Raw genomic sequence first — 24772 nt, forward strand, 5'->3', positions numbered from 1 at the left:
TCATTCATTCTCTAAAAAAAATTCTCTAAGGGAAAGAAGAAAAGACTCTCCGAAGGATTCCATCTTCTCCAAGCTAGGGTTTCAAGGGTTTGAACTACTAAATCTCCATTGTTAGGGCTTTGATAGCTAAGGTATGTGGTATTCAGCCATGGGTTCCTTCCACCCATGGAGCTCAAAGAAATCTCTCCTCTTCTAACCAATTCAAGTATGTATATTTATGGGTCTGCTCCATTTTCATTCAATTGCATGAATTATGATTTATTCTATAATTACAAATCAACTCCAACATGAGTTGATAATAATTGCATGAAATTGGTGATTTTCTTATGAATTCTCTACAATGATATCTAGGCTACATGATCTCATCATGGGTCTAGTTTAATTCTTTTTCAATTGCATGAATTAAGATTTAATTATTATTTATTTACTCAATTAAGTATGAATTACTATTAAATTGCATGAGTTTTGATAATTTAAAAGTAATATCTCTATAAAGCTATTTAGGGTTCATAAATTCCTTAATGGGTCCTCTCGATGATGATTCAATTGATATTGTCCTATATGATTAAGCATGATTTCCATTTAATTACGTGATTTAAAGATGATTCCATATAGTCTTATGCATTATGCTATGATTTCCAATGATAAGCTATATTATGAGCAGGGGTGTACAAAAACCAAACCGACCAATAAACCGAACCAAAAAAATGTTATTGGGTTATTGCTATTGAGTTATTGGGTTAATGGGTTCCTAATGGTTTTATAAAAATTTTTTATAGAGTTATTGATTTATTATTGATTGTAACATCCCTTAAAAAAAATTAAAATAATAATAATAATAATATACCTTAAGAATGCCTTGGAAATAGGCCACTCATGTAACGTAATATCCTTAATCTTTTTGGGAAATCCGAGTTTGGAATATCGATTAGGGGGTCAAAACCTATGGGAAAATGGTCTCGGTGGATTTTTAGGACCCGTAGAACGGAAGAAAGATTTTTGAAGAAATCACAAAACAGTGTGGTCTGCGACAGGACCACGTCGCGAATCTGGAAAGCTGCACAAGACAGAGTAGTCTATGACAGGACCGCGTTGCGGACCTGGGGACAGTCTTCTGGCCGAGTTGGTCGCGATAGGTCCGCGTCGCGGACCTGGGAAGGTGTCCTGGCCGAATTTAATTTTTTAGGGCGTTTTAGTCTTTTCCCAAATTATTAGTTAATGAACCTAGACATTTTTAGGACTTAATTCAACTCTATAAATTTACCTAAATCTCTAATTCAATTCATTCTTCTACAATTCATCTATCAAATATTTCTCTCTCTACAAAAAGGCTCTCAAGGGTTTTCATTGAAGATTTCAAGCAAATTCACTCAATTTCTCTATTAAAACTCTCAAGTTCTTCCAAATTAATTGGTGTTCTCACTCAAGGTATGTGGGTATTGATTCATGGATCCTTTTATCCATGAAGCCCAATCAATTTCTCAAAGTTTTCTATCAAATTAAAGTATGGTATTTTATGGGTTTTGTGATCTCTATTCCAATTGCATGAATTTTAATTTAAAGTATGATCATGATTCTATTTTGATATAAATAAATAGTTATTGAATTAAATTGAAGAGTTTTTCCACGAATTCTCCTATTTTGATTTCTAGGGTTCATGGTGTAAAATATGAGTATTTTCAATTATACTTCTAAATGATATTATCTATATGAATTATGTATGGACTGATATAAAGGTTTTGATCATGCATGTTTTCAAGTTAATTCCATGATGTTTAAGTCAATTGATCATGCATTCATGTCATACCCTAATTCCAAGTTCAAGCTATGGTCATGAATTTTCAAAGTATGAATTATGACTATGTATTTCCATTATGATCATGAATTATAAGTATGTTTCAAGGTATGAATTGCATGCAAGTTATGAAGTAAGGTGACTTAGGACCCTATGTGGTGATCTAAGGCCTAACGATATGAATTATGCAAATATGATTGTAATGATGAAATGACAATTTTCACATTACAAGTATGTTATGAAAATGAGTTATTCTATGATTTCGAGCCTATGATCATGACTATGATATAGTATATTATAGTTTTATGTTATGTATGTATTCCGTGGGATTTGACTTAGAACCGAACGGAATTGAGGTGGAGGCCCTACCAAAAGCCTTAGTAGCAGCCTCATGTCCCATAAAACTATGTGCCACCATAGGTTGCGTTTATGGCCTAGCTAGTGGATCCACAAATAGCACATGTTCATGATTAGGAGTCTACCTTGGCAAAGTAGCCTCCCCCTTCTCGATGTGGGTATCATTGGATTCCATGTTATAGCTTGCATGATCTTATTATCGGTTATGGTATCCCACATATGTATGATTTCTTAAGTATGTTATGATTTTGAACTTATGCTTTTAAATGCTTTGGTCAATATGATTTTCTCATGACTTTATGTATTCCAACTTAATATGTGTTTTACTTAACATTTGCATTCCATGATTTATGTTGCATGTCACTCCCTCATACTTAGTACATTCCAACGTACTAATACATACTTTTTGCCTACATTGCCTCATAATGTAAGGGTTGAGGTTGAAGATCCTTATCGTCCACGTAACTAGTAGGCGTTCCTATCCGAAGGTGTTGTGGTGAGTCCTCATTGACCGGGGACTAGTCTCAAGTTGATTACTGTTTTCTTTCAAAAGACTTTTGTTTACGTCGTAAACTTGAGGGTGAGCTAGGGACATGTTTTAGTCCCCATCCATACTCATGTTTAGAGGCATTTAGTTGGACTTACGTTTGAGTCTATGTTGTCATAAATCATTTTCAGATTTCTATTCATGGTTTAGACTCTCTTATGATGTTTTCACTTTTATATTTTTACCTTATGTATGCTTATGATATGTACAAGAGGCTTGGTTGGAGCCCTTCGGGGTTTTGATCATCGTGTTATCACTAGGCCCTAGGTCGGGTCGTGACATTTTTAGTATTGAGTTATTGGGTAAACCGATAACCCATTAAGACTGTAGTATTGTACTACTTTACTCTTCATAAATATTAAATATTAGTAATAATTTAACATAATAGTATGTTATAGTCTTCACAGTACTTCTACTTCACACTAGGCCGCTTTAGTGTTTACACAAAACCTAAAAATTAAAGTAAGAACTAAGATTGTTTAAGATTATCTTGTTCGACTACTTGGTTTTAGTTTTAGTTTTACTTTGTAATTGTAGATTTTGCAAGTTCGTAAACGTATATAATTTGGTTAACATCAAAAATTTCATATTATGTTTTGATTGTAACATGTAATTATAGCCTTCGTACTGCATATGCTCTTATTGAGGCAATTTCTCATTATCTTTTTTATTTCAGTATATCAAAGCATTTACAGACTTACCAAAATAATTAGAGAAGTGTGAACTCATATATTTATTTTATGAGCATTGTTTTATTGGAAAAATTGAAAACCGAACAGTTAACGACCAAAAATTAATAAATCGAAAACCGATAAAAAATATCTTATTGGTTTAGCGTATTTAAAAACTAAAAACTGATAAATCGAACTGATAATACATAAAATCGAATCGAACCGACCGATGCACACCCCTAATTATGAGTATGATTTGATAAGGCTTTTAAGCAAGTTACATGAAATGTTTGAAATAAGCTTTATGATGAAATTCAATTCAAGTATGAATGATGGTGGGTTCTTCTCACCTAAGTATGAATGTGTAACAATGAAAGGCCTATACTTATATTACATGAGACTAAATTAAGGAGTTATTCCATGATTATGTTTTTATGAATGGTGGACGGGTAGTAGATATTAGCCCTCCCACATGATGTTGACTTTATGACTTATGATTTGTCTATTCCGTTGAGAGCTTACCTAGCACCGAGTGGACCTTGGAATAGACACTCTCTCTCGTAGTTGAGGTAAGAGACCCGTAGCAAGATTCCATTATCCTATAACTACGTGTCACCATAGGATGTAGGATCGCCCGTAGTAGAGGCGCAATTCCTTAAGGGTCACCCGTAGTTGAGGCTAGATCCTTCATGTAGTTTAGTGAATCCACTTAAGCATATAGGAGTCTACCTTGGCAAGAAGTCTCCCCCTTTCCTTCGGTGTATAGGTAAATATTAATGTCACGACCCAAAAGTCTGGATCATGATGGCACACATCTCAAACCTCATCTCGATGTGTAAGACGAAAAGTAAAACCATACGAGACTCCCAAAGGGAAGTCAGGCCATAATTAAATACAATAAAAGGATAACAACAACGAAATTAATCTCAAAATCTGGTGTCATAAGTGTGAACAGTATCTAATAAAATGATCGAATCTGATATACATCATAAGTCTTCAAATAATACTAAAAACTGGAGATAAAAGCTAGATATAATGGCGGTCTGAATCCCAAAACCTTACAACTACTCTGAATGATAAAATATATGCGAGAAAAGAAGATCAATTACCACGCGGGATACCCTGACTAGGATCTGCATAAAAAATGGACACAAAAGTAGGGGTGAGTACAATCCATATATACTCAGTAGATTTAACCGACTAAGTATAAGGAATTAATCAAAAACTATGAAATAAACTACGGAATGTTTCCACCTACACGCAGAAAAGTCCCACTCCGGCTACTCTATCGCTAATCTATATAAAACGACGCGATTAAAGTAAACACATAATATAGTTCGATATCATAGTTAAAAAGATAGATCAAATATCACAGGTATCAATGCGATGCAATGTATTATGATAATGCAATGATATGATGGTGTGGTGGGATCAAGGTTGTCGCACAACCTGTTGTATACATCTGTCGAGCTGTGCTACCAAGCAGGACCCATGGGGGTCTCGCAGACCATATACCTCATCGTAATCTCAATATATTAACTATCTCGCCACCCAACTCGTGGCCAAGGACTAGTGATACTAATATCTTATTCATTTGCCACCTACTCGTGGTCAAGGATACAAAAAATGACACATTTTCTTTCTCAAAAGGATTTCCACAGTTACCGACTCCCCAAAGATCAATGATAGTATAAATGAGGATGAATGCAATCACAATATATAATGCAAGGAGGTAATATTTAACTCAACATATAGAACAAGGTTCAGAATCTTAAAACTTAACCTAAGCATGATATTCACCCTCAATGGACCGTAATGGGAAGAAAATACATCAAATTAAGTGTTTACCCCTTTCTCCACAATATCTCAATACTCAGGCATGCTCAAAACCCTCAACTCAACCCCTTATGTAGTCATTACAAGTTAAATAACCTCTCCACATCTCTACTCAGTTAAGTCATAGGATATACAATCGCAATCACATATAGAATATCACATAAGGCCCCTACACGGGCTACACAACATATATAAGCCCCCACACGGGCATCACAATATAGATTATCAGTCCCAAACTACACTATAACCCCATCCCAAAGTCCACAACATATAATTTGACTAATCATCCTAACTCAGTCTCAAGAAGAATAGTCAAACCTACCTCAATTGCCGAAATTTCACTCGAAAGCTCTATCGGATAAATGACCTTTAAATCAACGCCCGAAAGGATAACCCATTATCAAGAATGAAACATACGCGTCATAAGGACTCCAGTGATGCACATATTGATAGATTTAAGAATCGAGGGTAAAACAGTCCAAAAATTAATTAATCTAAAAAGGGATCTAAAATTTTATTAAAAATCATGTTCTACTCATTGAGAGAGTTTTAGGGTGAAAAACCCATAAAAATAGGCCAAGAAACAAGGTAGAAATCAATGAAACCAAATTAAAATTTAACCATTAAAACCCCCAATACTTCTCACTTAAAACTAGACTTATTCAAGGATTAAAGTAAGGAAAGTCATGGATAAATGATGAGGAATTGAAAAAGTGACTTACCCATAAGATATTCCTTAGGAAATCTGCCCAAAATCGCCTTCTCCAAGCTCCAAATCAACAACAATGGTGTTTTTTGGAAATGGGACTGTTTTCATGATTTAACACTATTCATGCACAATTTGTGCATCGCGATCGTGAAGCACTAGGAAAAGACACTTTGCGATCGCGTCCCCACCTCCCGCGATCGCGGACGCGATCGCGATACACAAAGAGGTAAACCTCCGCAATCGTATTAAAAATTATCACAATCACATAGAGTAATTATTGGGTAGGTTGCGAACGTGAGAAATACTTCGCAAACGCGAAGAAACAAATCACATGCACCGGAAACCAGATCACAACTGAATGTTAAGTCCAAAAATGCTCTCGATTGGACCCTCAGAAATCATTCGGGGTTCGATAAAAATAAATTGGATATGCTACTACGCTAAATTTGACATTATAGACTCAATGGAATCGTCAAATTTTTCAAATGAAGTCATTTTGACCAAAATACCCTCTCGAATCTCTTATTGGCCTAAAACTCAATTTTTGACCCAAAAAATTTAAAACAATGATTAAGGTCCCAGGGCTCTAAGTCAATATTCGTCTAGACCAAACTCAAAGTTCCAGACACAACAAAACTGACAGAATTCTCATCCGACGCTCGAATCTCAAAATATTGATCAAAGTCAAACTAATTCATTTAAAACCTCACTTTTCAACTTAAGACCTCACATTCACATATCAACCCCAAATTTGTTTTCGACGATTTTCCTAGATCAATTTCCATATTCCAAAGTTAATAGAATTGATGGAATTTTTTTGTGAGACTCGTAGCTCCGATTGATCTCGAAAACCACTTTTTCACCTCTTAAATTTATAAAACTCAAGAATTTGCCCAATTTGCTAACTATTAAGATTCTAACACATTCAACCACACTAATGGAACAATTAACACTTTGGAGCACTAATGATAGGAGTAAAATGGTAATTTCGCACATATTTTCGAAAATAACCCTCAAGGTCATTACAACATTCACCACTAAAAAAGATATTCATCCTCGAATATAAGATAAAGGAAAGTACCTGGAGTCTCAAAAAGTTGAGGGTACCAGGTCTGCATATCAGAATCTAACTCCCAAATCGCCTCCTTAACAGGCTGATGCCGCCACTGCACCTTGACCGAAGCGATCTCATTGGTCCTAAGTCTACGAATCCTTCTATCTAAGATAGTTGCCGGTTCCTTCTCATAAGTCAAATCCGAACCCAACTCCACCGCATCATAAGAAATCACATGGGACTTATCCGGTATATACTTGCAAAGCATAGAGACATAAAACACAAAATGAATAGTTGACAGTGTAGGGAGTAAGGCCAACTCATAAGCCACTCTACCCACTCTCCTCAGAATCTCGAATAGGCCAACAAACCTCGGGATAAGGTTGTCTTTATTCCCGAACCTCATCACCCACTTCATGGGCGATATTTTAAGCCACACACAATCACCCACCATGAAATCTAAGGGGCGAGCCCTCCTGTCAGTGCATATTCTACATTATAGCCTGCAACTGATTCAGCTTCCCCTATAGCTCTTTTAATGACTCTAATCTGTCAATAGTCGACCCTGAATCAAATGTACCCGCTCCATAGCATCCCTAAGTAAGTCAGTAGCTAATGCATCAACTGCAACAGAATCAAACCACCCAATGGGTGATCGACACCTACAACCATATAATGCCTCAAATGGTTCCATCTGAATGCTGGAGTGATAACTTTTATTAAAGGCAAACTCCGTTAAAGGAAAGTATTGGTCCCATCAGATACCAAAACAACATAGGCCCTAAGCATATCCTCCAATACCTGAATAGTCCGTTCGGAATGGCCATTGGTCTGGGATGAACTATTGAACTCATCTCTAGTTGCGTACCCAAACCACGTTGCAATGCCTTCCAAAAGTGAAAGGTAAATACTGAACCCCGATCCGACATTATAGAGATAAGCACCCTATGCAACCTAACAATCTAATGAAGGTAGATCCTAGATAACTGCTCCACATTGTAGCTAGTCTTCATTGAAAGAAAATGGGTTAATTTGGTCAATCGATCCACAATCACCCAAACAGAGTCAAACTTACTCAATGTCATGAATAATCCAGACATAAAATCCATAGTAATATGCTCTCACTTCCACTCGGGAAGGGGCATCCTTTGCATAGAATCACCTAGTTTCTGATGCTCATACTTCACCTGTTGGCAATTCATATACTTAGCCACAAAATCAACAATGTTCCTTTTTCATGTCACACCACCAATAGTGTTGTTTCAAGTCACGAAACATCTTTGTCACTCCCGGGTGAATCGAATACTTAGAATAATAGGCCTCCTCCAATATCATACTTACCCAATCACCAATCTTGGGAATACAAATACGATCAGTTATCCTCAAAACTCCCTTTGGATCAAGAGAGGCTAATTTTTCTTCACCACTCAACATTTTATCTCGAATGACTGTTATCCTCAAACTGGTGTGTACGAATCTGGTCCATCAAAGTAGACCTAGCCTCTACAAAGGACAAAATGCTATGATGTGTAGAAATATCAAGTCAAACCAACTACCTAGCCAATGACTGAACCTCCAAATCCAAAGGCCTCTTATCCTTCTTAAGGAAGGCCAAACTACCCATACTAGGTGCCTTGTAACTCAGGACATTTGCTACCATATTAGCTTTGCTCGAATGATAAAGAATGGTGACGTCATAGTCTTTTAATAACTCCAACCACCTACGTTGCATTATGTTCATATTCAGCTGAGAGAAGATATACTTAAGACTACGGTGGTCAATAAAGACCTCATAATGCACACCATAGAGATAGTGCTTCACAACTTCAAAATAAACACCATCGCCGCTAACTCTAAATTGTAGGTAGGATAGTTTTTCTCATGTACCTTCAACTATCAAGAAGCATAAGCTATAACTCTACCATTTTGCATCAATACACCCCCAAAGCCTACTCTCGATGCATCATAAAGCACAATAAAGGCCACACCCTCCTTGGATAAGGCTAGAATAGGTGTTGCAGTCAATAACTCCTTAAGATTTTAAAAACTTACCTCACACTCATCAGTCCACTGAAATACCACGGTCTTTTGAGTTAGCCTAGTCAATGGGACTGCAATAGAAGAGAAACCCTAAATGAATCGAAAATAATAGCCTACCAACCCAATAAACCTCCTAATCTCGATAGCCGAAGTAGGCCTAACCCAATCAAGAACCACTGCAACCTTGGCCGGATTGACCATAATACCAGCCTTGGTCACTGCATGACCCAAAAATGCCACGAACTCAAGCCAAAACTCACATTTGGAGAATTTTGCATACAACTTCTCCTCTCTCAATCTCTAAAAGACTGTCCTTAAGTGACTAACATGATCCGCCTCATTCTTAGAATAAACCAAGGTGTCATCAATAAACACAATAAAAATAAGTCCAAATAAGGACGAAATACTTGGTTCATCAACTTCATAAAAGCAGCCGGGGCATTAGTCAACCAGAAAAACATAACACAAACTCATAATGCCCATAACGAGTCCTAAATGCAGTCTTCAGGATATCAAATTCCTGAACTCTCAACTGATGGTAACCCAACCTCAAATCAATTTTATAGAACAACGATGCACCTTGAAGTTGGTCAAATAAATTATCAATGCGAGGAAGGGGGTACTTGTTCTTGATGGTGACTTTGTTCAGCTATCGATAGTCAATACACATCCTCATAATACCATCCTTCTTCTTCAATAATAAGACTGGTGCACCCCACGATGATACACTGGGCTTAATAAACCCCTTCTTCAACAAATCCTCTAGTTGTTCTTTTAACTCCTTCAACTCCGATAGAGCCATCCGATTAGGAGAAATAGAGATGGACTTGGTGCCAGACTCCAAATCAATCACAAAATCGATATCACGGTTAGGAGGAACACCCAACAAATCTATGGAAAACACATCTATAAACTCTCTCACCACCTTCATCGTCTCTAAAGAAGGTGACTCAGTAGTGAAATAATATACATGAGCCAAATAAGACAAACAACCCTTATCCATCAGATGACGAGCATAAATATAAGATATCATCCCCTTCGAATACGAACTCGGATTAACCTTCCACACCAAGCTAGGAAAACTGGGATAAGCTAAGGTCACGGTCTTTGCATAACAATCTAATATAGCATGCTAAAGAGATAACCATTCCATACCCAATATCACATCAAAATCAAGCATGTTTAATAAAATTAAGTCTGCACGAGTCTCTCTACCCAAAAATATCACCAAGCACCCTTGATATACCCGATCCACTACTAAGGACTCACCTACCGAGGTAGAAATGATAATAGGCATAGTAAGAGGTTCACACACATAATCACTGCCCACATCAAAATAGGTCGATACATAAGAATAGGTAGACCCTAGATTAAATAATACTAAAGCAGGATGCAGGCAAACTAAAATAATACATGTAATAACTGCATGGTATAGCATAGCATAGCTTACGATCACCTCTAGCCTGTGACCCACCACGAGTGCCACCTCTAGTGCCCTGTGTAGTACCTCACGTGGCTGGAGTGGGAGTAGAACGAACAGCCGGCATCCCAGGCCATCTAGTAAAAGGAGCACATCTAGGGTAATCTTGGGCCTTATGCCCAAACTCATCACATACAAAGCAGCCTCGTAGTCCTGAACTGCGTGAAGGATAACTAGAAGTGTCAATACATCCTCCGAAGCCTGAAGAACCACTATAACCATCCTAACCCGATCTAGATCCACTGGTACCATCTAATCCCTAAATACCTGTCTAGACTGGTCTGCCCAGATAACCATGGGCACCTAAACCTGAGTATTCCTGCCTCTGGAGAAGTGACCACCAAATTGACCCTGTCGATGGAACCTCTTGGCCCCGCCCAGTCTAGCATGCCAAATGCTCTCTATTATCCTTGTGTGGTCAATAACACTCTAGAAAGTACCACCAGATAGTACAAGGAAAGTTGTAGTCTCTTAAAGATTACCCGCGAATCCCTTTACCATCTTACGGATCCACTAAACTCAGTAGGAATACTAGACATGGCATAATGAGATAACTTATGGAAGCGAACCTCGTACTTACATACAGATAAGGAGCCTTGCTCCGATCTGTCAAAATCATCTTTGTGCTGGTCACGGAGGCTGTAAGGCACGAACCTCTTAAGAAATACCTCTAAAAACTACTCACAACTCATCATAGTGGAACCAGCAGGCCTACGGGTAATAACCGATCTCTACCACTTCTTTGCCACCCCTGAAAACTGATATGAAGTGTACGCCACTCTGTGTGCCTCAATAATGCCCAGGTTAAATAACCTGTTCTGGCACTCAGTCAGAAAATCATAAGCCTTCTCCCCGATCGTACCATCAAATTTAGGAGGTGCCAACTGAACAAATCTCTCGAAACTCTTATGCTCAGCTACTGACATAGAAGCACTAGAAGAAATCGGTGGAGTGAAAATCTCGGGAGTAAGATAGAAGGCACAGAAGAAGATCCCTGATAACCAACACTAGGCCCCTGAACTGGTGGTGTAGTACCAACTGCGATGGGAGAGCCTGAAGTACCTAGAAGAACACCAGGAGCCAGAGCACCATCCAATCTAGCTAATAATCTGATCAATAACTTCTAAAGCATCGAAGCACTATCGGGGACTGTAGGAGGCTAGGCAGGCCTCTGTCTTTAAGTATGTTTCTCATAATCATCTTCTTGCTCATAAACCGGCTCAGGCTATGGCTCTCTAGCGTAGCCACGAGCAGGTGCTTCTTCTCTAGCTCAACCTAGTCCCCTGACTCCTCCGCGTCCTCTGTCTCACCCATGAACTGGGCTCAGGCAGCAGGTGCAGCCTCACTCTCGGAGACTCTAGCTCTAGTCCCCACCATCAACGCAGAAGGAATAAATTATAGGTATATAATACTTGATATGAATAACTCGCATGAAAGAAATCAAAATAAGGAATATATCCTAATAAGTATATTTTAGCCTCTCGAAGATAAGTACGAATGTCTACGTACTGATTCATAAGACTCTACTATTAACTTATAAGATCGGTGAACCTAGCGCTCTGATACTAATTTATCACAACCCAAAAGTTGGGGTCATAATGGCACACATTCCAAACCCCTTCTCGATGTGTAAGCCAAAATGTAAAACCATACGAGACTCTTAAATGTAAGTCAGGCCATAATTAAATATGATAAAAGGATAACAACAACAAAATTAATCTCAAAACCTGATGTCATAAGTGTAAAGAGTATCTAATAAAGTGATCAAATCTGATATACATCATAAGTCTTTGAATAATAATAAAGAATAGAGATAAAAACTAGAAATAATGGCAGTCTGAATCCCATGACCTCACCACTACTCTGAATGATAAAATATCTGCGAGAAAAGAAGATCAACTGTCATGCGGGATACCCTGACTAGAATCTGTATCAAAAAAGGACACAGAAGTAGGGGTGAGTAAAATTCATATGTACTCAGTAGGTTTAACCAACTAAGTATAAGTAATTAATCAAAAACTATGAAATAAACTAAGGAACACTTCCATCTACACGCAGAAAAGTCCCTCTCTGCCTACGCTGCCGTCAATTTATATAAAATAGTGCAATTAAAGTAAACACATAAATACATCACAATTAAACAGATATATCAAATATGACAAGTATCAATGTGATGTGATGCAATGCATTATGATGATGCAATGATATAATGGTGCGATGGGATCAAGGTTGTCGCACAACCTGTTGTATACACCTACCGAGTTATGCTACCATGAAGGACCAGTGGGGGTCTCGCTGACCATATACCTCATCATAATCTCAATGTATCAACTACCTCGCCACCCATCTCGTGGCCAAGGACTCATGATACTAATTTCTCATTCATTTTCCACCTACTTTTGGTCAAGGATACAAAAGATGTCACATTTTCTTTCTCAAATAGATTTCCACAGTTATCGACTCCCAATGATCAATGATAGTACGACTGAGGATGAATGCAATCATAATATATAATGCATGGAGGTAATATTCAACTCAACATAGAGAACAAGGTTCAAAGTTCTCAATACTTAACCTAAGCATGATATTCATCCTCAATGGATGGTAATGGGAAGAAAATACATCAAATTAAGTGTTTATCCCTTTCTCAACAATATCTCAATATTCAGGCGTGATCAAAACCCTCAACTCAACCCCTCTAGTGGGCATTACAAGTCAAATAACCTCTTCACATCTTTACTCAGTTAAGTCATAGGATATAAAGTCACAATCATACATAGAATATCACATAAGGCCCCTACACGGGCTACACAGCACATATAAGACCCCATACAAACATCACAATATAACTTATCAATACCAAACTACGCTATAACGTCATCTCAAAGTCCACTACATAGAATTTGACTAATCACCCAACTCAGCCCCAAGAAGGATAGTCAAACCTACCTCAATTGCCGAAACCGCACTCGAACGCTCTACCGGGAATGACCTTTGAATTAAATGTACGAAATGATAACCCACTATCAAAAATAAAACATACGCATCATAAGAAGTCCAATGACATCCATATTGATAGATTTTGAAACCAAGGGTAAGATAGTCCAAAAATTAATTAATTTCGAAAAGGGTTGAAATTTTACTAAAAAATCACATTCTACTCATTGAGGGGAGTTTGTGGGTGAAAGCCCATAAAAATAAGCCAAAAAATAAGGTAGAAATCAATAAAATTGAATTGAAATGTAACCACTAAAACCACCAATAATTCTCACTTAAAACTAGACTTATTCAAGGATTAAAAGAAGGAAATTAATGGATAAATGACGGAGAATTGAAAAGGAGACGTACACATAAGATATTCCTCAAGAAATCTGCCCAAAATAGTCTTCTCCAAGCTCCAAATCGATATCAATGGTGGTTTTTCAAAAATAGGACTGTTTTCACGACTTAACACTGTTCACATATAATTTATGCATCGTGATCGCGAGCCACTTACTCTCGCAGCCGTGAAGCACTGGGAAAAGACACCTCACGATCGCGTCCCCACCTCTTGCAATCGCGATACATAGAGTGGTAAACCTTCACAATCGCGTGGAAAATCATTGTGATCGCGTAGAGTAATCATTGGGCAAGTAGCGAATGTGAGAAACAATTCGTGAATGCGAAGAACAAAATCACCTGCACCAGAAACCAGATCATAGCTGAATGCTAAGTCCAAAATGCTCTCGGTTGAAACCTCAGAAATCATTCGAAGTCCGATAAAAATAAACTGGATATGCTACTACACTCAATTCGATATTTCGGACTCAATGAAATTATTAGATTTATGAAAAGAAGTCGTTTTGATCAAAATACCCTCCCAGACCCCATATTGGCCTAAAGCTTAACTTTTGGCCCAAAAAAATTTAAAATAATGATTAAGGTCCCGGGGCTCTAAGTCAATGTTCGACTAGACCAAACTCAGCATTTTGGACGCAACGGATTGGACAGTATTCTCATCCAACACTCGGATCTCGAAATATTAACTGAAGTTAAACTAATTCATTTAAACCTCATTTTTTAACTTAAGACCTCAAATTCATATATCAACCCTAAATTTATTTCTGATGACTCTTCTAGACCAATTTCCATATTTTGAAACTAATGGAACTGACGGAATCCCGTTCCAAGACCCGTAGCTCTGATTGATCCCGTAAACTACTTTATCACCTCTTAACTCTATAAAACTCAAAAAGTTGCCCAATTAGCTAACTATTAAGATTCTAACATATTCGATCACACAAACAGAACAATTAACACTTGGGCACACTAATAATAGGGGTAAAATAATAATTTCCACATATTTCTAAAAATAACCCTCAAGGTCATTACAATTGGGACTCCATGTTAGTTCACAGGTTTATGTCGGTTGACAATATCTCTCACACATGTCCACAATATCTCATAAGGTTAAAGGTCCTATCCCACATAAGTTTTATGAAATGAATTAACTCTAACTATAATATTTATGATGCATTAACCACATGTCTACTATATGATTTCAAATACTTTTCATTATATTGGTCATGCATCATATGTTCATTTTGATTATGTCTGTATTTTATTGTTCATATATATCTCACATACTTAGTACTTTCTGTGTACTAACACATATTTTTCCTACATTGTATCATAATATAGTGACAAACGATCATACCATGCATCTTATTCATGGCTAGAGCTTACTATTACTTTGAAGTTTTTTGGTGAGTCCTCATTCATCGAGGACGAGACTTTCTTTTCATGATTATTACTTTTGACTTTTTTATGTTAGCGTGAGCTAGGAGCTTTTCATAAGTCCTCGTCTAGTATGTAGAGGCATGTTTAGACATAGAATTGATGTAGTCCATTCTTGGACATATGACTTGAGTTTTTATTTTATTCCTAGACTTCTAGGATTGAGATTGTTCTTCCGCTTGATTTCATTATATTTTACTTTACCTTATGAATACAATGTATGCTAAGAGGCTTGGTTGGGATACTTTGAGTTCCCGATCGCCGTGTCACTCCTAGGGTCTAGCTTGGTGTGTGACAATCTCATTTAAGAATTTTTGGTTGCGCTATAGCACCACCACAGGGAACTAAGATGGAACCCCAAAGAAGGCTAGGAATATATGCAAGGTTTGAATCGCCCACCATTATTCCCTACCTTGAACCATTAAATGGAATCTATGTTTATTACTCGATTTGCAGAATGTCAGTTTGATGAGACACTTTTCCTAAAATTAGGGGAAGAAAATAGTGAGATCAAAAGAAAAATTTTGTGGAGAAATCTATCATTGTCTCATCTTGATCCACATACTTCTATTTGTGAGAAAGAAGTCTAAAAGATTATTCATTTATAGAAAATTACAAATCAAATACCAGACGCATTTACAGATTTGGAAAAGATTACTAATCACATATTTCGCCAAAGAATATCCCAATTCAAATTGATATTTCTGTAAGACCATCTACTAGTGTCATAGCTAATGAGTCAAAAGCACGCCTGAAGTGTGGTAGACCATTAGGTTCTAAGGATCAAAATTCTAGAAAAAGAAAAAGAAAAAGTCAAGATGACACTATGAAAGAATCTCATATGGAAATTCAAGATATGAGTGATTCTGATATCCTTGAAGGAATCAATGAGTTTGAGACTCAAGAAAATAAGGAACTATCCATAAATTCAAGTCATGCTAAATCTAAATCGATTAGAAATAGTAGTGGATTATATTTTTACATATAATGTTGCATTAAAAATCATGCAAGATAGTGAGGATCTTGAACCTCAATCCATTGTAGAATGTCGGCAAAGAAAAGATTGGTCAAAATGGCAAGAAGTAATACAATCAAAGTTGAATTCACTTGTCAAGCGTGAAGTTTTTGGATCTATAATTCAAACACCTAGTGTTAAACCTATTGACTATAAATAGATCTTTGTGCGAAAAAGAAATGAGAAAAATGAAATACAGAGGTACAAAGCACACTTTGTTGCACAAGAATTTTCACAAACACCTGGTGTCGATTATGACAAGACATACTCACCCATTATGGATGCAATAACACTACATTATCTCATTAGTTTCATGGTCCATGAGAGACTTGGTATGCATTCGATGGATGTGGTTACATCCTATCGTTATGGATCACTTGATAATGAGATATACATGAAAATCCTTGAAGGATTTAAGGTGCCTAAATCATATAGCTCAAAGTCTTGGAAAATGTATTTAATTAGATTGCAAAGATCATTGTATGATTTGAAGCAATCTAGTTGCATGTGGTATAATGATCTTAGTGAGTATTCATCTAAGGAAGGCTATATAAATTATGCGATTTGCCCATGTGTTTTTATCAAGAAAACAACGTCGAAGTTTGTTGTACTTGTTGTTTATGTTATGACGTAAATCTCATTGAAACACCAATAGAGCTTCAAAAGGCAATTGATTATTTAAAGAATGAATTTGAGAAGAAAGTTCTTGGAAGGACAAAATTATGTCTTGATTTGCAAATTGAACATTTGAAATCAATCTGCCTACACAGAAAAAGTGTTGAAAGGATTTTATATTAATGAAGCACATTCATTAAGTACTCCGATGGTTGTTAGATCACTTAATGTGAATAAGGATCCATTCCGACCTCAAGAAAGAATGAAGAAATTCTTATTCATGAAGTACCATATCTTAGTGCAATTGGTGCACTAATGTATCTTCCTAACAGTACAACACCTGATATAGCCTTTTCGACTAATTTGTTAACAAGATATAGTTCTACTCCTACTATGAGGCATTGGAATGGGATCAAACACATATTGCGGTATCTGAAAGGGACTATTGATATGGGTTTATTTTATTCTAACAATTGCAGTCCCAATCTTGTTGGTTATGTTAATACTGGGTATTTATCTAACCCACACAAAGCTCGATCTCAAACAGTCTATGTGCTCATATGTGGGGATACTACCATATCTTTGAGATCTACAAAGCAGTCTATCGTTATCACTTTATCAAATCATGTTGAGATAATAGATATTCATGAAACAAGTCAAGAATGTGTATGGTTGAGGTCCATGATACATCTCATTCGAGAAAAATGTGGTTTGAAATGTGACAAAGTACCCACAATTATATGTGAAGATAATGCAGCATGCATAGTACAACTAAAGAAAAGATTCATAGAAGGAGATAGAACGAAACACATTTCGCCAAAGCTTTTCTACACATATGAGCTCCAAAAGAATGGTGATATCAACATGCAACAGATTCATTCGAGTGAAAATATGGTTGATTTATTCATCAAGCTTCTACCAGCTACAACTTTCAAGAAGATGGTGCGCAAGCTTGGAATGCGAAGATTCAAGTATTTGGATTGATGTTCTCATCAAAGGGACGTAGTATGCAGTGTACTCTTATTTCCTTACGAGATTTTGTCTCACTGAAATTTTTTTATAAGATTTTTAATGAGCCAACAATCAATGTGTATTAGAAATAACTATATATATTTATTCTTTCACTAGAACTTTATTTTATATGGGGAAATATTGTAAATGATTAATGAATGTCTATTATACATTTTTTTATGCAAAGGCATATAAAAAAGGACACAACGTTCCCAATTTCATTTCTTCTGCTATTCCCCTCTTTCTTGATTTTTCTTGTTGTGATCCTAATTTGATGTTAATCTTTACTTTATAACAAGTTTGTTAAATATACTTGAGAAAAAAAAAGTTTGTCTAATATTTGAAGTGTTTTTCTCATCAAAGGTTTTCCAAAGCACTGATGGAATATTTGGAAGAGAAGATGTTGGACAAAATGCCTGACTGGAGCTGCAAATAGGCTTATCAATGGCAATGCTTTCATCTCTTACAAGACGCACTGTTTTCTCAATCCCATTAACCAAACACGCATTATCCTCACTTTCCGCTTCTACTTCTTCTCCACCACAATTGTCTGCAAACGAAGATGAAACTTTAGTCTCAGCCGCCACAACAATCCTCAAACATCATCGCTCAAAATCACGATGGTCCGAGATCCTTTCTCTAGCTCCTTCAACTTCCGGCTTCACTCCTTCCCAAGTCTCTAAAATCATTCTTCAACTCCGCAACGCACCTCATCTCGCTCTCCGTTTCTTCCATTTCACAATCCGCCGATCCATATGCTCTCACTCTCTTTCATCCTATTCCACCATCATTCACATCCTCTCCCGTTCACGCCTCAAGTCCCAAGCCCTAGACCTAATAAAATGCGCCATTCGCAAATTTCCTGATACCCATAAACCTGATTTATCAAACCCACCTAGGATTTTCGAAATCTTGGTTAAAACTTACAGAACTTGTGATTCAGCTCCTTTTGTGTTTGATTTGTTGATAAAAGCTTATATGGATTCTAAGAAAATCGATGTTTCTGTTCAACTTGTGAGAATTTTGGCTTCCAAGAATATTTTCCCACATATTGTTATATGTAATTCCTTGATTGAGTTGATAGCAAAAAGTAGAGGTCCTTTTGCTGCATATGATATGTATACGGAAATCTTTAGGTGTGAGAAAGGGGAAGGGAATGGTAGGGAAGTAAAGGGTGTGATGGCGAATGCTTATACGTTTAACATTATTATGGTTGCTTTTCATAGGGAGGGAGTAGTGGAGAAGGTTGAGGAGGTTTGGAAGGAAATGATGGCAAAAAATTGTTCTCCGAATGCATATAGTTATAGCGTTCTAATGGCTGCATATTGTGAAGATGGTAGGATGGAGAATGCCGTGAAAGTTTGGGAGGAGATGGGTGATGAGGATGTGAAGCATGATATTGTAGCTTATAATACGATAATAGAGGGGTTTTGCAAAGTCGGAAAGGTTGAGAGAGCTGAGGAGGTTTTCAGGGAGATGGTCTTCAATGAGGTAGAATGTACTTGTGTTACTCTTGAGCATCTCATCAATGGACATTGTATGAGCGGGAATGTTGACGCAGCTCTAGTTTTGTATAAGGATATGTGTCGAAAGGGCTTCAAGCCAGAGAGTTCAACAATAGATGTAGTGGCTAAGGTGCTCTGTGACAAAAGTGGAGTTCTTGATGCCTTGGAATTCGTGAGAGCTGTAATGAAGAAACACGATATTGCACCAAGGAAGACAACATATGAACTTCTGATACGGAGCTTTTGTAATGAGGGGTGGATGGAAGAAGCTCTTAAACTTCAGGTAGAGATGGTGGGAAAAGGATATGCACCAAATTTGGAAATATATAGTGCTTTCATTGATGGGTACAACAAGCAAGGGGATGACGAAAAGGCTGAAACTTTGAGGAATGAAATGCTTAGGAATGAGATAACATGTAAAGACAGCTTGAAGTCTGTATGACATGCAGAATTCTAACCAAATCTTAAATCGTGACTTCAGGCTATGAGGTTAAAAACAGACAAGGGGACTTTTCAAAGTGCAAGTCTGTCAGTAAATCAAAGCAAGGTACTCTCTGAAGGGCGCCTTCATGATTCGTCAAAACACTTCTGTTCCCTACTGTAGGGGATCTTATGATAATTTTTGCTACTCTTCAACTGGATAATGAAATCAAGAAGAGTACCTTTCTGTGGATGGTACTTCTCTAAGGAGATTGATAAATGTTTTATGAATATGCGCACTGCCTAACTGCTTGAGGAGTTCTCACTACAGGTAAGACGATTCATCCTAGTCTCTTTCCTGCAGTTTTCTGGCATAATTGTTCTTTTGTCACTTTCCACTTATAAGAGATTAAAGTTACATCCCACAATATGCTTTAGGTTTCACCACTCCAATTACATAGAGGCTTTATTACCTATTTTCTTCTTCCAATTTGTGAAAAGCTTAGAAAGTAGTCTGTTTTTCTTAGGACTGCTTAGATACTTTAGTACCAACATCCGAGTTAGATAGTCAAATAAGTGTAATCTGATTTCTATACTTATTTCATGGAAGTATCAATGCTAAAAATCAGTTACGTGAGCTGTCCTAATGTGAAAAATGAGTTTGAAATACTTACCTATGACAATTAAGGGTAGAGAAGTATATCTAAGTACACCACTATTCTCTGAAAGGGGAACTAAAAGTTCGTTTTGGCATGGGGGATGACCAGTACCATGAGAAGATTGACACTCAAGTGCAAAGCTTCACGAGCAAAACTTATGTAAGCTTTAAAATTTAAATTGGTTGTGCAGGGATAATATTTAAACGTATTCTTGTATTTTAATTTGGCCCTTCAGTCAAAATATCTTACTATTTGTTATGGGTTCCTTTATGATCCATAATAATCAGATACTGGCTTGAACAGGACAAAAGAAAACATTGGAATCACCATTCTCTGTATTATTTCGTTGTAACTTTGATTCTTCTTTCTCTTAACGTAAATTTCCTGCATAGCTGTAACATTTTAAAAGAAAAAGAACAAACCTTCCTTTCCCTCAAAAAAGGTGAAGTTCTGGCCTAAGAGAGAGGGAGATTCCAGGTTAACATAAATAGAACGGCAGGTAGAAAGTGCTAGTAATCCTTTCAAGCTACTTTTCCTGCTTCAAAACTTCCATTTTTTAACAAATAACAGCATGTTTTTTTATACTTTGCCTAATTTTGTGGTTAAGGGACGCTTTATGAAGTTTTAAGGACCAAACCATGGGCTTGCAACCAATCACCAATCTGTGTGGGTGCATTGTCTGAGAGTATACTTTGTCCTTCTAATCGATATTTTTGACTGATATTCTACTGGTGTTCTTGATCACTCAGAAATTTGATACTTCAATTAACATGCTTGTGTGAAGCAACTGATTACGATTACGGTTCATGAGATGGACCTAATAATGAAAATCTTGCGTGAAATTATAAAGATCCTTTAGGGTTTTTTTGAGGATGTATTTATTTTGGGCTTGACAGACATTTGGAAGCATTTGTTGTGGACGAAAAGAAATTCACTTCAGCCCAATAAGGTAGTACAATGATTCTACGACATATTTCAAAAACCTAAATGGCCTTAAACCTTGAACCTATGTTTTTAAAATTTGTCCAGTGCACTGGATTCTGTTTGGTAAGATGAATTGCTAGCTTCCGGTTAAGGAATTGGCTTCTCCAGCATCTGAATATTTGTAGATAGATGAAGATTTGCAATTATACATCCATATTTCCTGTCAAATTGTAATGAGAAATTTGTCTCCATTGTGCTTCAAATAATGTGCTACTTTGTTCATATCCTTTTTGCCATCTTCTTCTTTCCCATTTTTCTTACTTTCCTTATTAGGAGGAGCCTGTAAGGTCAACAAATTATTTTAAGATATCAAGGAAAACCTTTGACATTGTCACAAAATGCTAAGTTTAAAACAATGAAAAGTAGATGATTAGCCTTACTTTAGCTGATATCCTGAAGAGAGATTACCTGTTGTCGAGGGAAGTGATTTATCTGTATGAAGTCACTGTTGAATTGCTGCAATGATGTATTTTACTATACAAATATCTGATCGTCCAAAAAAATCTTTTGGGAATGCTGCTAAATTGCTCACCCAACATGAATCAACTAGTAGTATTTTTGACGCCATGTAAAACTTGAACTGGATTTATGAGGGCATGGAAGGGATCCTTTCGGTTCACAAGTCAATGTTCTTGCATCCATCTATTTGTTTCATGATTTTTAGGATGATTTTCGTTTCTGAAATGTCAAGTTCAGTATGTCTCAGTAACAAATTGTTTTACGGTTCCTTACAATAAATGCCCCTCCAATAACTTTTGTGCTATTTATTTACAACTGTGATCACAACGGAGATATGGTTTTTTGAAAATTTTCAGCTGTTTCCTGAAGCTATACTATGGATACTGGAGAAAATTTGATGCTGCTTGACAGAAAAGCAACCAAGAACGTGATGAACCCATTGAGAATCCATGATAAGAAGGCCAATCCAGCATATATCTGTTATCTAGCTTCAAAACATTGAAGCAGCGGCAGAATGTTCTGTTGGCTCTAAGCAGATGAATTGATCCATTATCTGCTGTTGTGCTAGATTGATAATGCTTGTATAGTCTTCTCAAATTATGACCTGATGTGTAGCCTTGGCATATCCAATCTCCCTGAATATTGAGCTGGCTAATGAACAGGGTGCTGAATCCAGAGTTTATGTCACCAATGTGAATGTCATACTCTAGGTGATGACCAAAGTACCAAGTCAAATGCCTGAATGTTATCAAGAAGCTTCCTGGCAGCCAAAATGAGATTGCGTGAAATGCAACACATCACTCATACGATGAGTCTCATGGTACGGAACTCTAACTAATTCAGACATTATGTAATCTTTCTGTTATCACCCTCGAGCTACTCACGAGCATTGGCTTTACATAAATAAATTGCTTTATCAGTTGATGCTTACTTTGATATATGTATATATTACCTCCGCTACTGCTGAATGTAATAAGTGAAGGAGCATGCTTCATAACTAAACAATAGAGATTACCTTTTCTATGCGATATATCTATAGCTGAGTTTCTGAGTCTTGATTGTTTGGTTACTTGTTTCGTTCAATAATTAAGTTATGCATGTATCAGAGAAGTTGAGTCGGGTTATGTTTGTTGTTGATGCTTGAAAATGCTTTTTCAACATAGAATTTCAAAAGTGCAGAGCAAACTTGAAATCTGCACTTGCAATGTTAGACAAACTTGTCCCCCCTTTGGCTTAAATTGTGATTTATACCACCGTGTTACTGTGTGCAATAGAGTAGTTCCCCGTAGAGGAAAAAAATTGTCGACACCAAACCAATGAATATGTGACCAGGTTCCAGATACTATCCTTGCAGGTAAGCTCTATTTCACATTTCACATGCTATATAATGTATAATGTATCTATCATCAATTTTAATTGTTTATACATAGATAATAGTAAAAGGTATCCATCTTTTGTCTCATAAGAAGAAAAATACAAACTGACTATTTGATGGATGTGTCATACAGACAAAAATAGCCATATGTATATTATTAATGTAGATAGATATCTGAACTTTATTGGAGGTTGCTTAATGCTCAGCAATACTAAAATAACTATTTTGTAAATTATATCGTAAGGTAGATTAGTCCTACCAGACAGTTACATCCTAAATAATTGGAAGATTTATTAGAAAAATATGTTGAAAGCGAGTGAGTCAACCAAGTGAAACCCTATTAGATATTGATTCCAAAATTCTAAAATTTTATGACATGAAATTATTTTTAAAAAATAGTTCGTTGGATAAATACATTGATGCTCTCTAAACGGGAAGAATATCACTACAATTCAAAATTATGGAGAAACAAACAAATTCTACCTGGATGAAAAAGACACGTCAATTACACTTTGTTTGGATGTTTGTTACGTATTGTTTAATAACGTATCATATTGTATTGTAATGTGTTGTATTGTATCGTATTGTTTTAATGAATATAGCGTTTGCTAGGGTAAAAAATAAAAGATGATTATTAAATAATAAGTAAAGACAAAATGAGAAAACAATATTAAGGTAATGACGTGATTACTCGATCACATCAAATCGGTCATTATACAAGATGAGACTTTTTTTTTATTTTTCACTTGGTGTCTGGAGCTGCCGTATTAGAGTTCCGACTAAATTTGGATCGTGCACAACATAGTCCATTCGAAAGTGACGCTCCCAATAAGATTTTTTCCATACTCAGGGCTCGAATTCGAAGGATTAAGGGTGAAATAGTCTATCACAACCCATGTTGGTACCTAAAAATCTCTCATTTATAATTTTCTTCCTAAAATATCTCCACCCGATATTTTTATTTCCTCACTTTTCTCCTCTTTTCTAATCTTCTTCCTAAAATATCTCCCATCAATAATTTTTGTATAATTTTCTCCATAAATCACTTTATCAATTTAATCAAATTAGATTCTTTCTTTACTCTCTCTATCCATTTTTTTCATGAAATTTCTCTCTCTCTTCACTCGTATCTTTCTCCTTTCTTTACCATTTTTTATCACATTTTATTTTCTAAAAATTTTCTTTATTCTTTTTTATTTCTCTTTCTTCATTTTTTAAAAAATTATTTCTTACAGCATTGTAGTTTGGAACATATAATCAAAATCAAGTATGAATTAATTTTTTAAATTTATTTGATTATCATTTGGTGCAATTTATTAATTATGGTGAATTTGAATTAAATTAATTTGAACTTAACACCAAGGTTAAACTACATTGTACACCATGTAAATTAACTTGACAAAACTAAAAAGTTAGTACGTACTTGATTATATTATGGTGTTACCCATTGTAGGGTTGGACTAT

General features: G+C 36.3%; 1 protein-coding gene across 2 annotated transcripts; it reads left to right on the forward strand.

Annotated features, from left to right (window-relative positions):
* The first annotated feature begins 18149 nt into the window (after positions 1-18149).
* LOC129877306 (pentatricopeptide repeat-containing protein At2g15980) lies at positions 18150-22984 on the forward strand. Of its 2 annotated transcripts, XM_055952789.1 has the most exons (3): positions 18150-20162; positions 21387-21439; positions 22290-22984. In XM_055952789.1, exon 1 carries the CDS (start codon positions 18351-18353, stop codon positions 19851-19853), a length of 1503 nt encoding a protein of 500 aa, XP_055808764.1. In that variant the 5' UTR covers positions 18150-18350; the 3' UTR covers positions 19854-20162; positions 21387-21439; positions 22290-22984. The 2 variants fall into 2 exon arrangements, with proteins under 2 accessions (XP_055808764.1, XP_055808763.1); XM_055952788.1 differs by lacking the exon at positions 21387-21439.
* Positions 22985-24772: the final 1788 nt, after the last annotated feature.

Source organism: Solanum dulcamara, chromosome 12 (assembly GCF_947179165.1).
Source record: "Solanum dulcamara chromosome 12, daSolDulc1.2, whole genome shotgun sequence".
Classification (NCBI taxonomy): domain Eukaryota; kingdom Viridiplantae; phylum Streptophyta; class Magnoliopsida; order Solanales; family Solanaceae; genus Solanum; species Solanum dulcamara.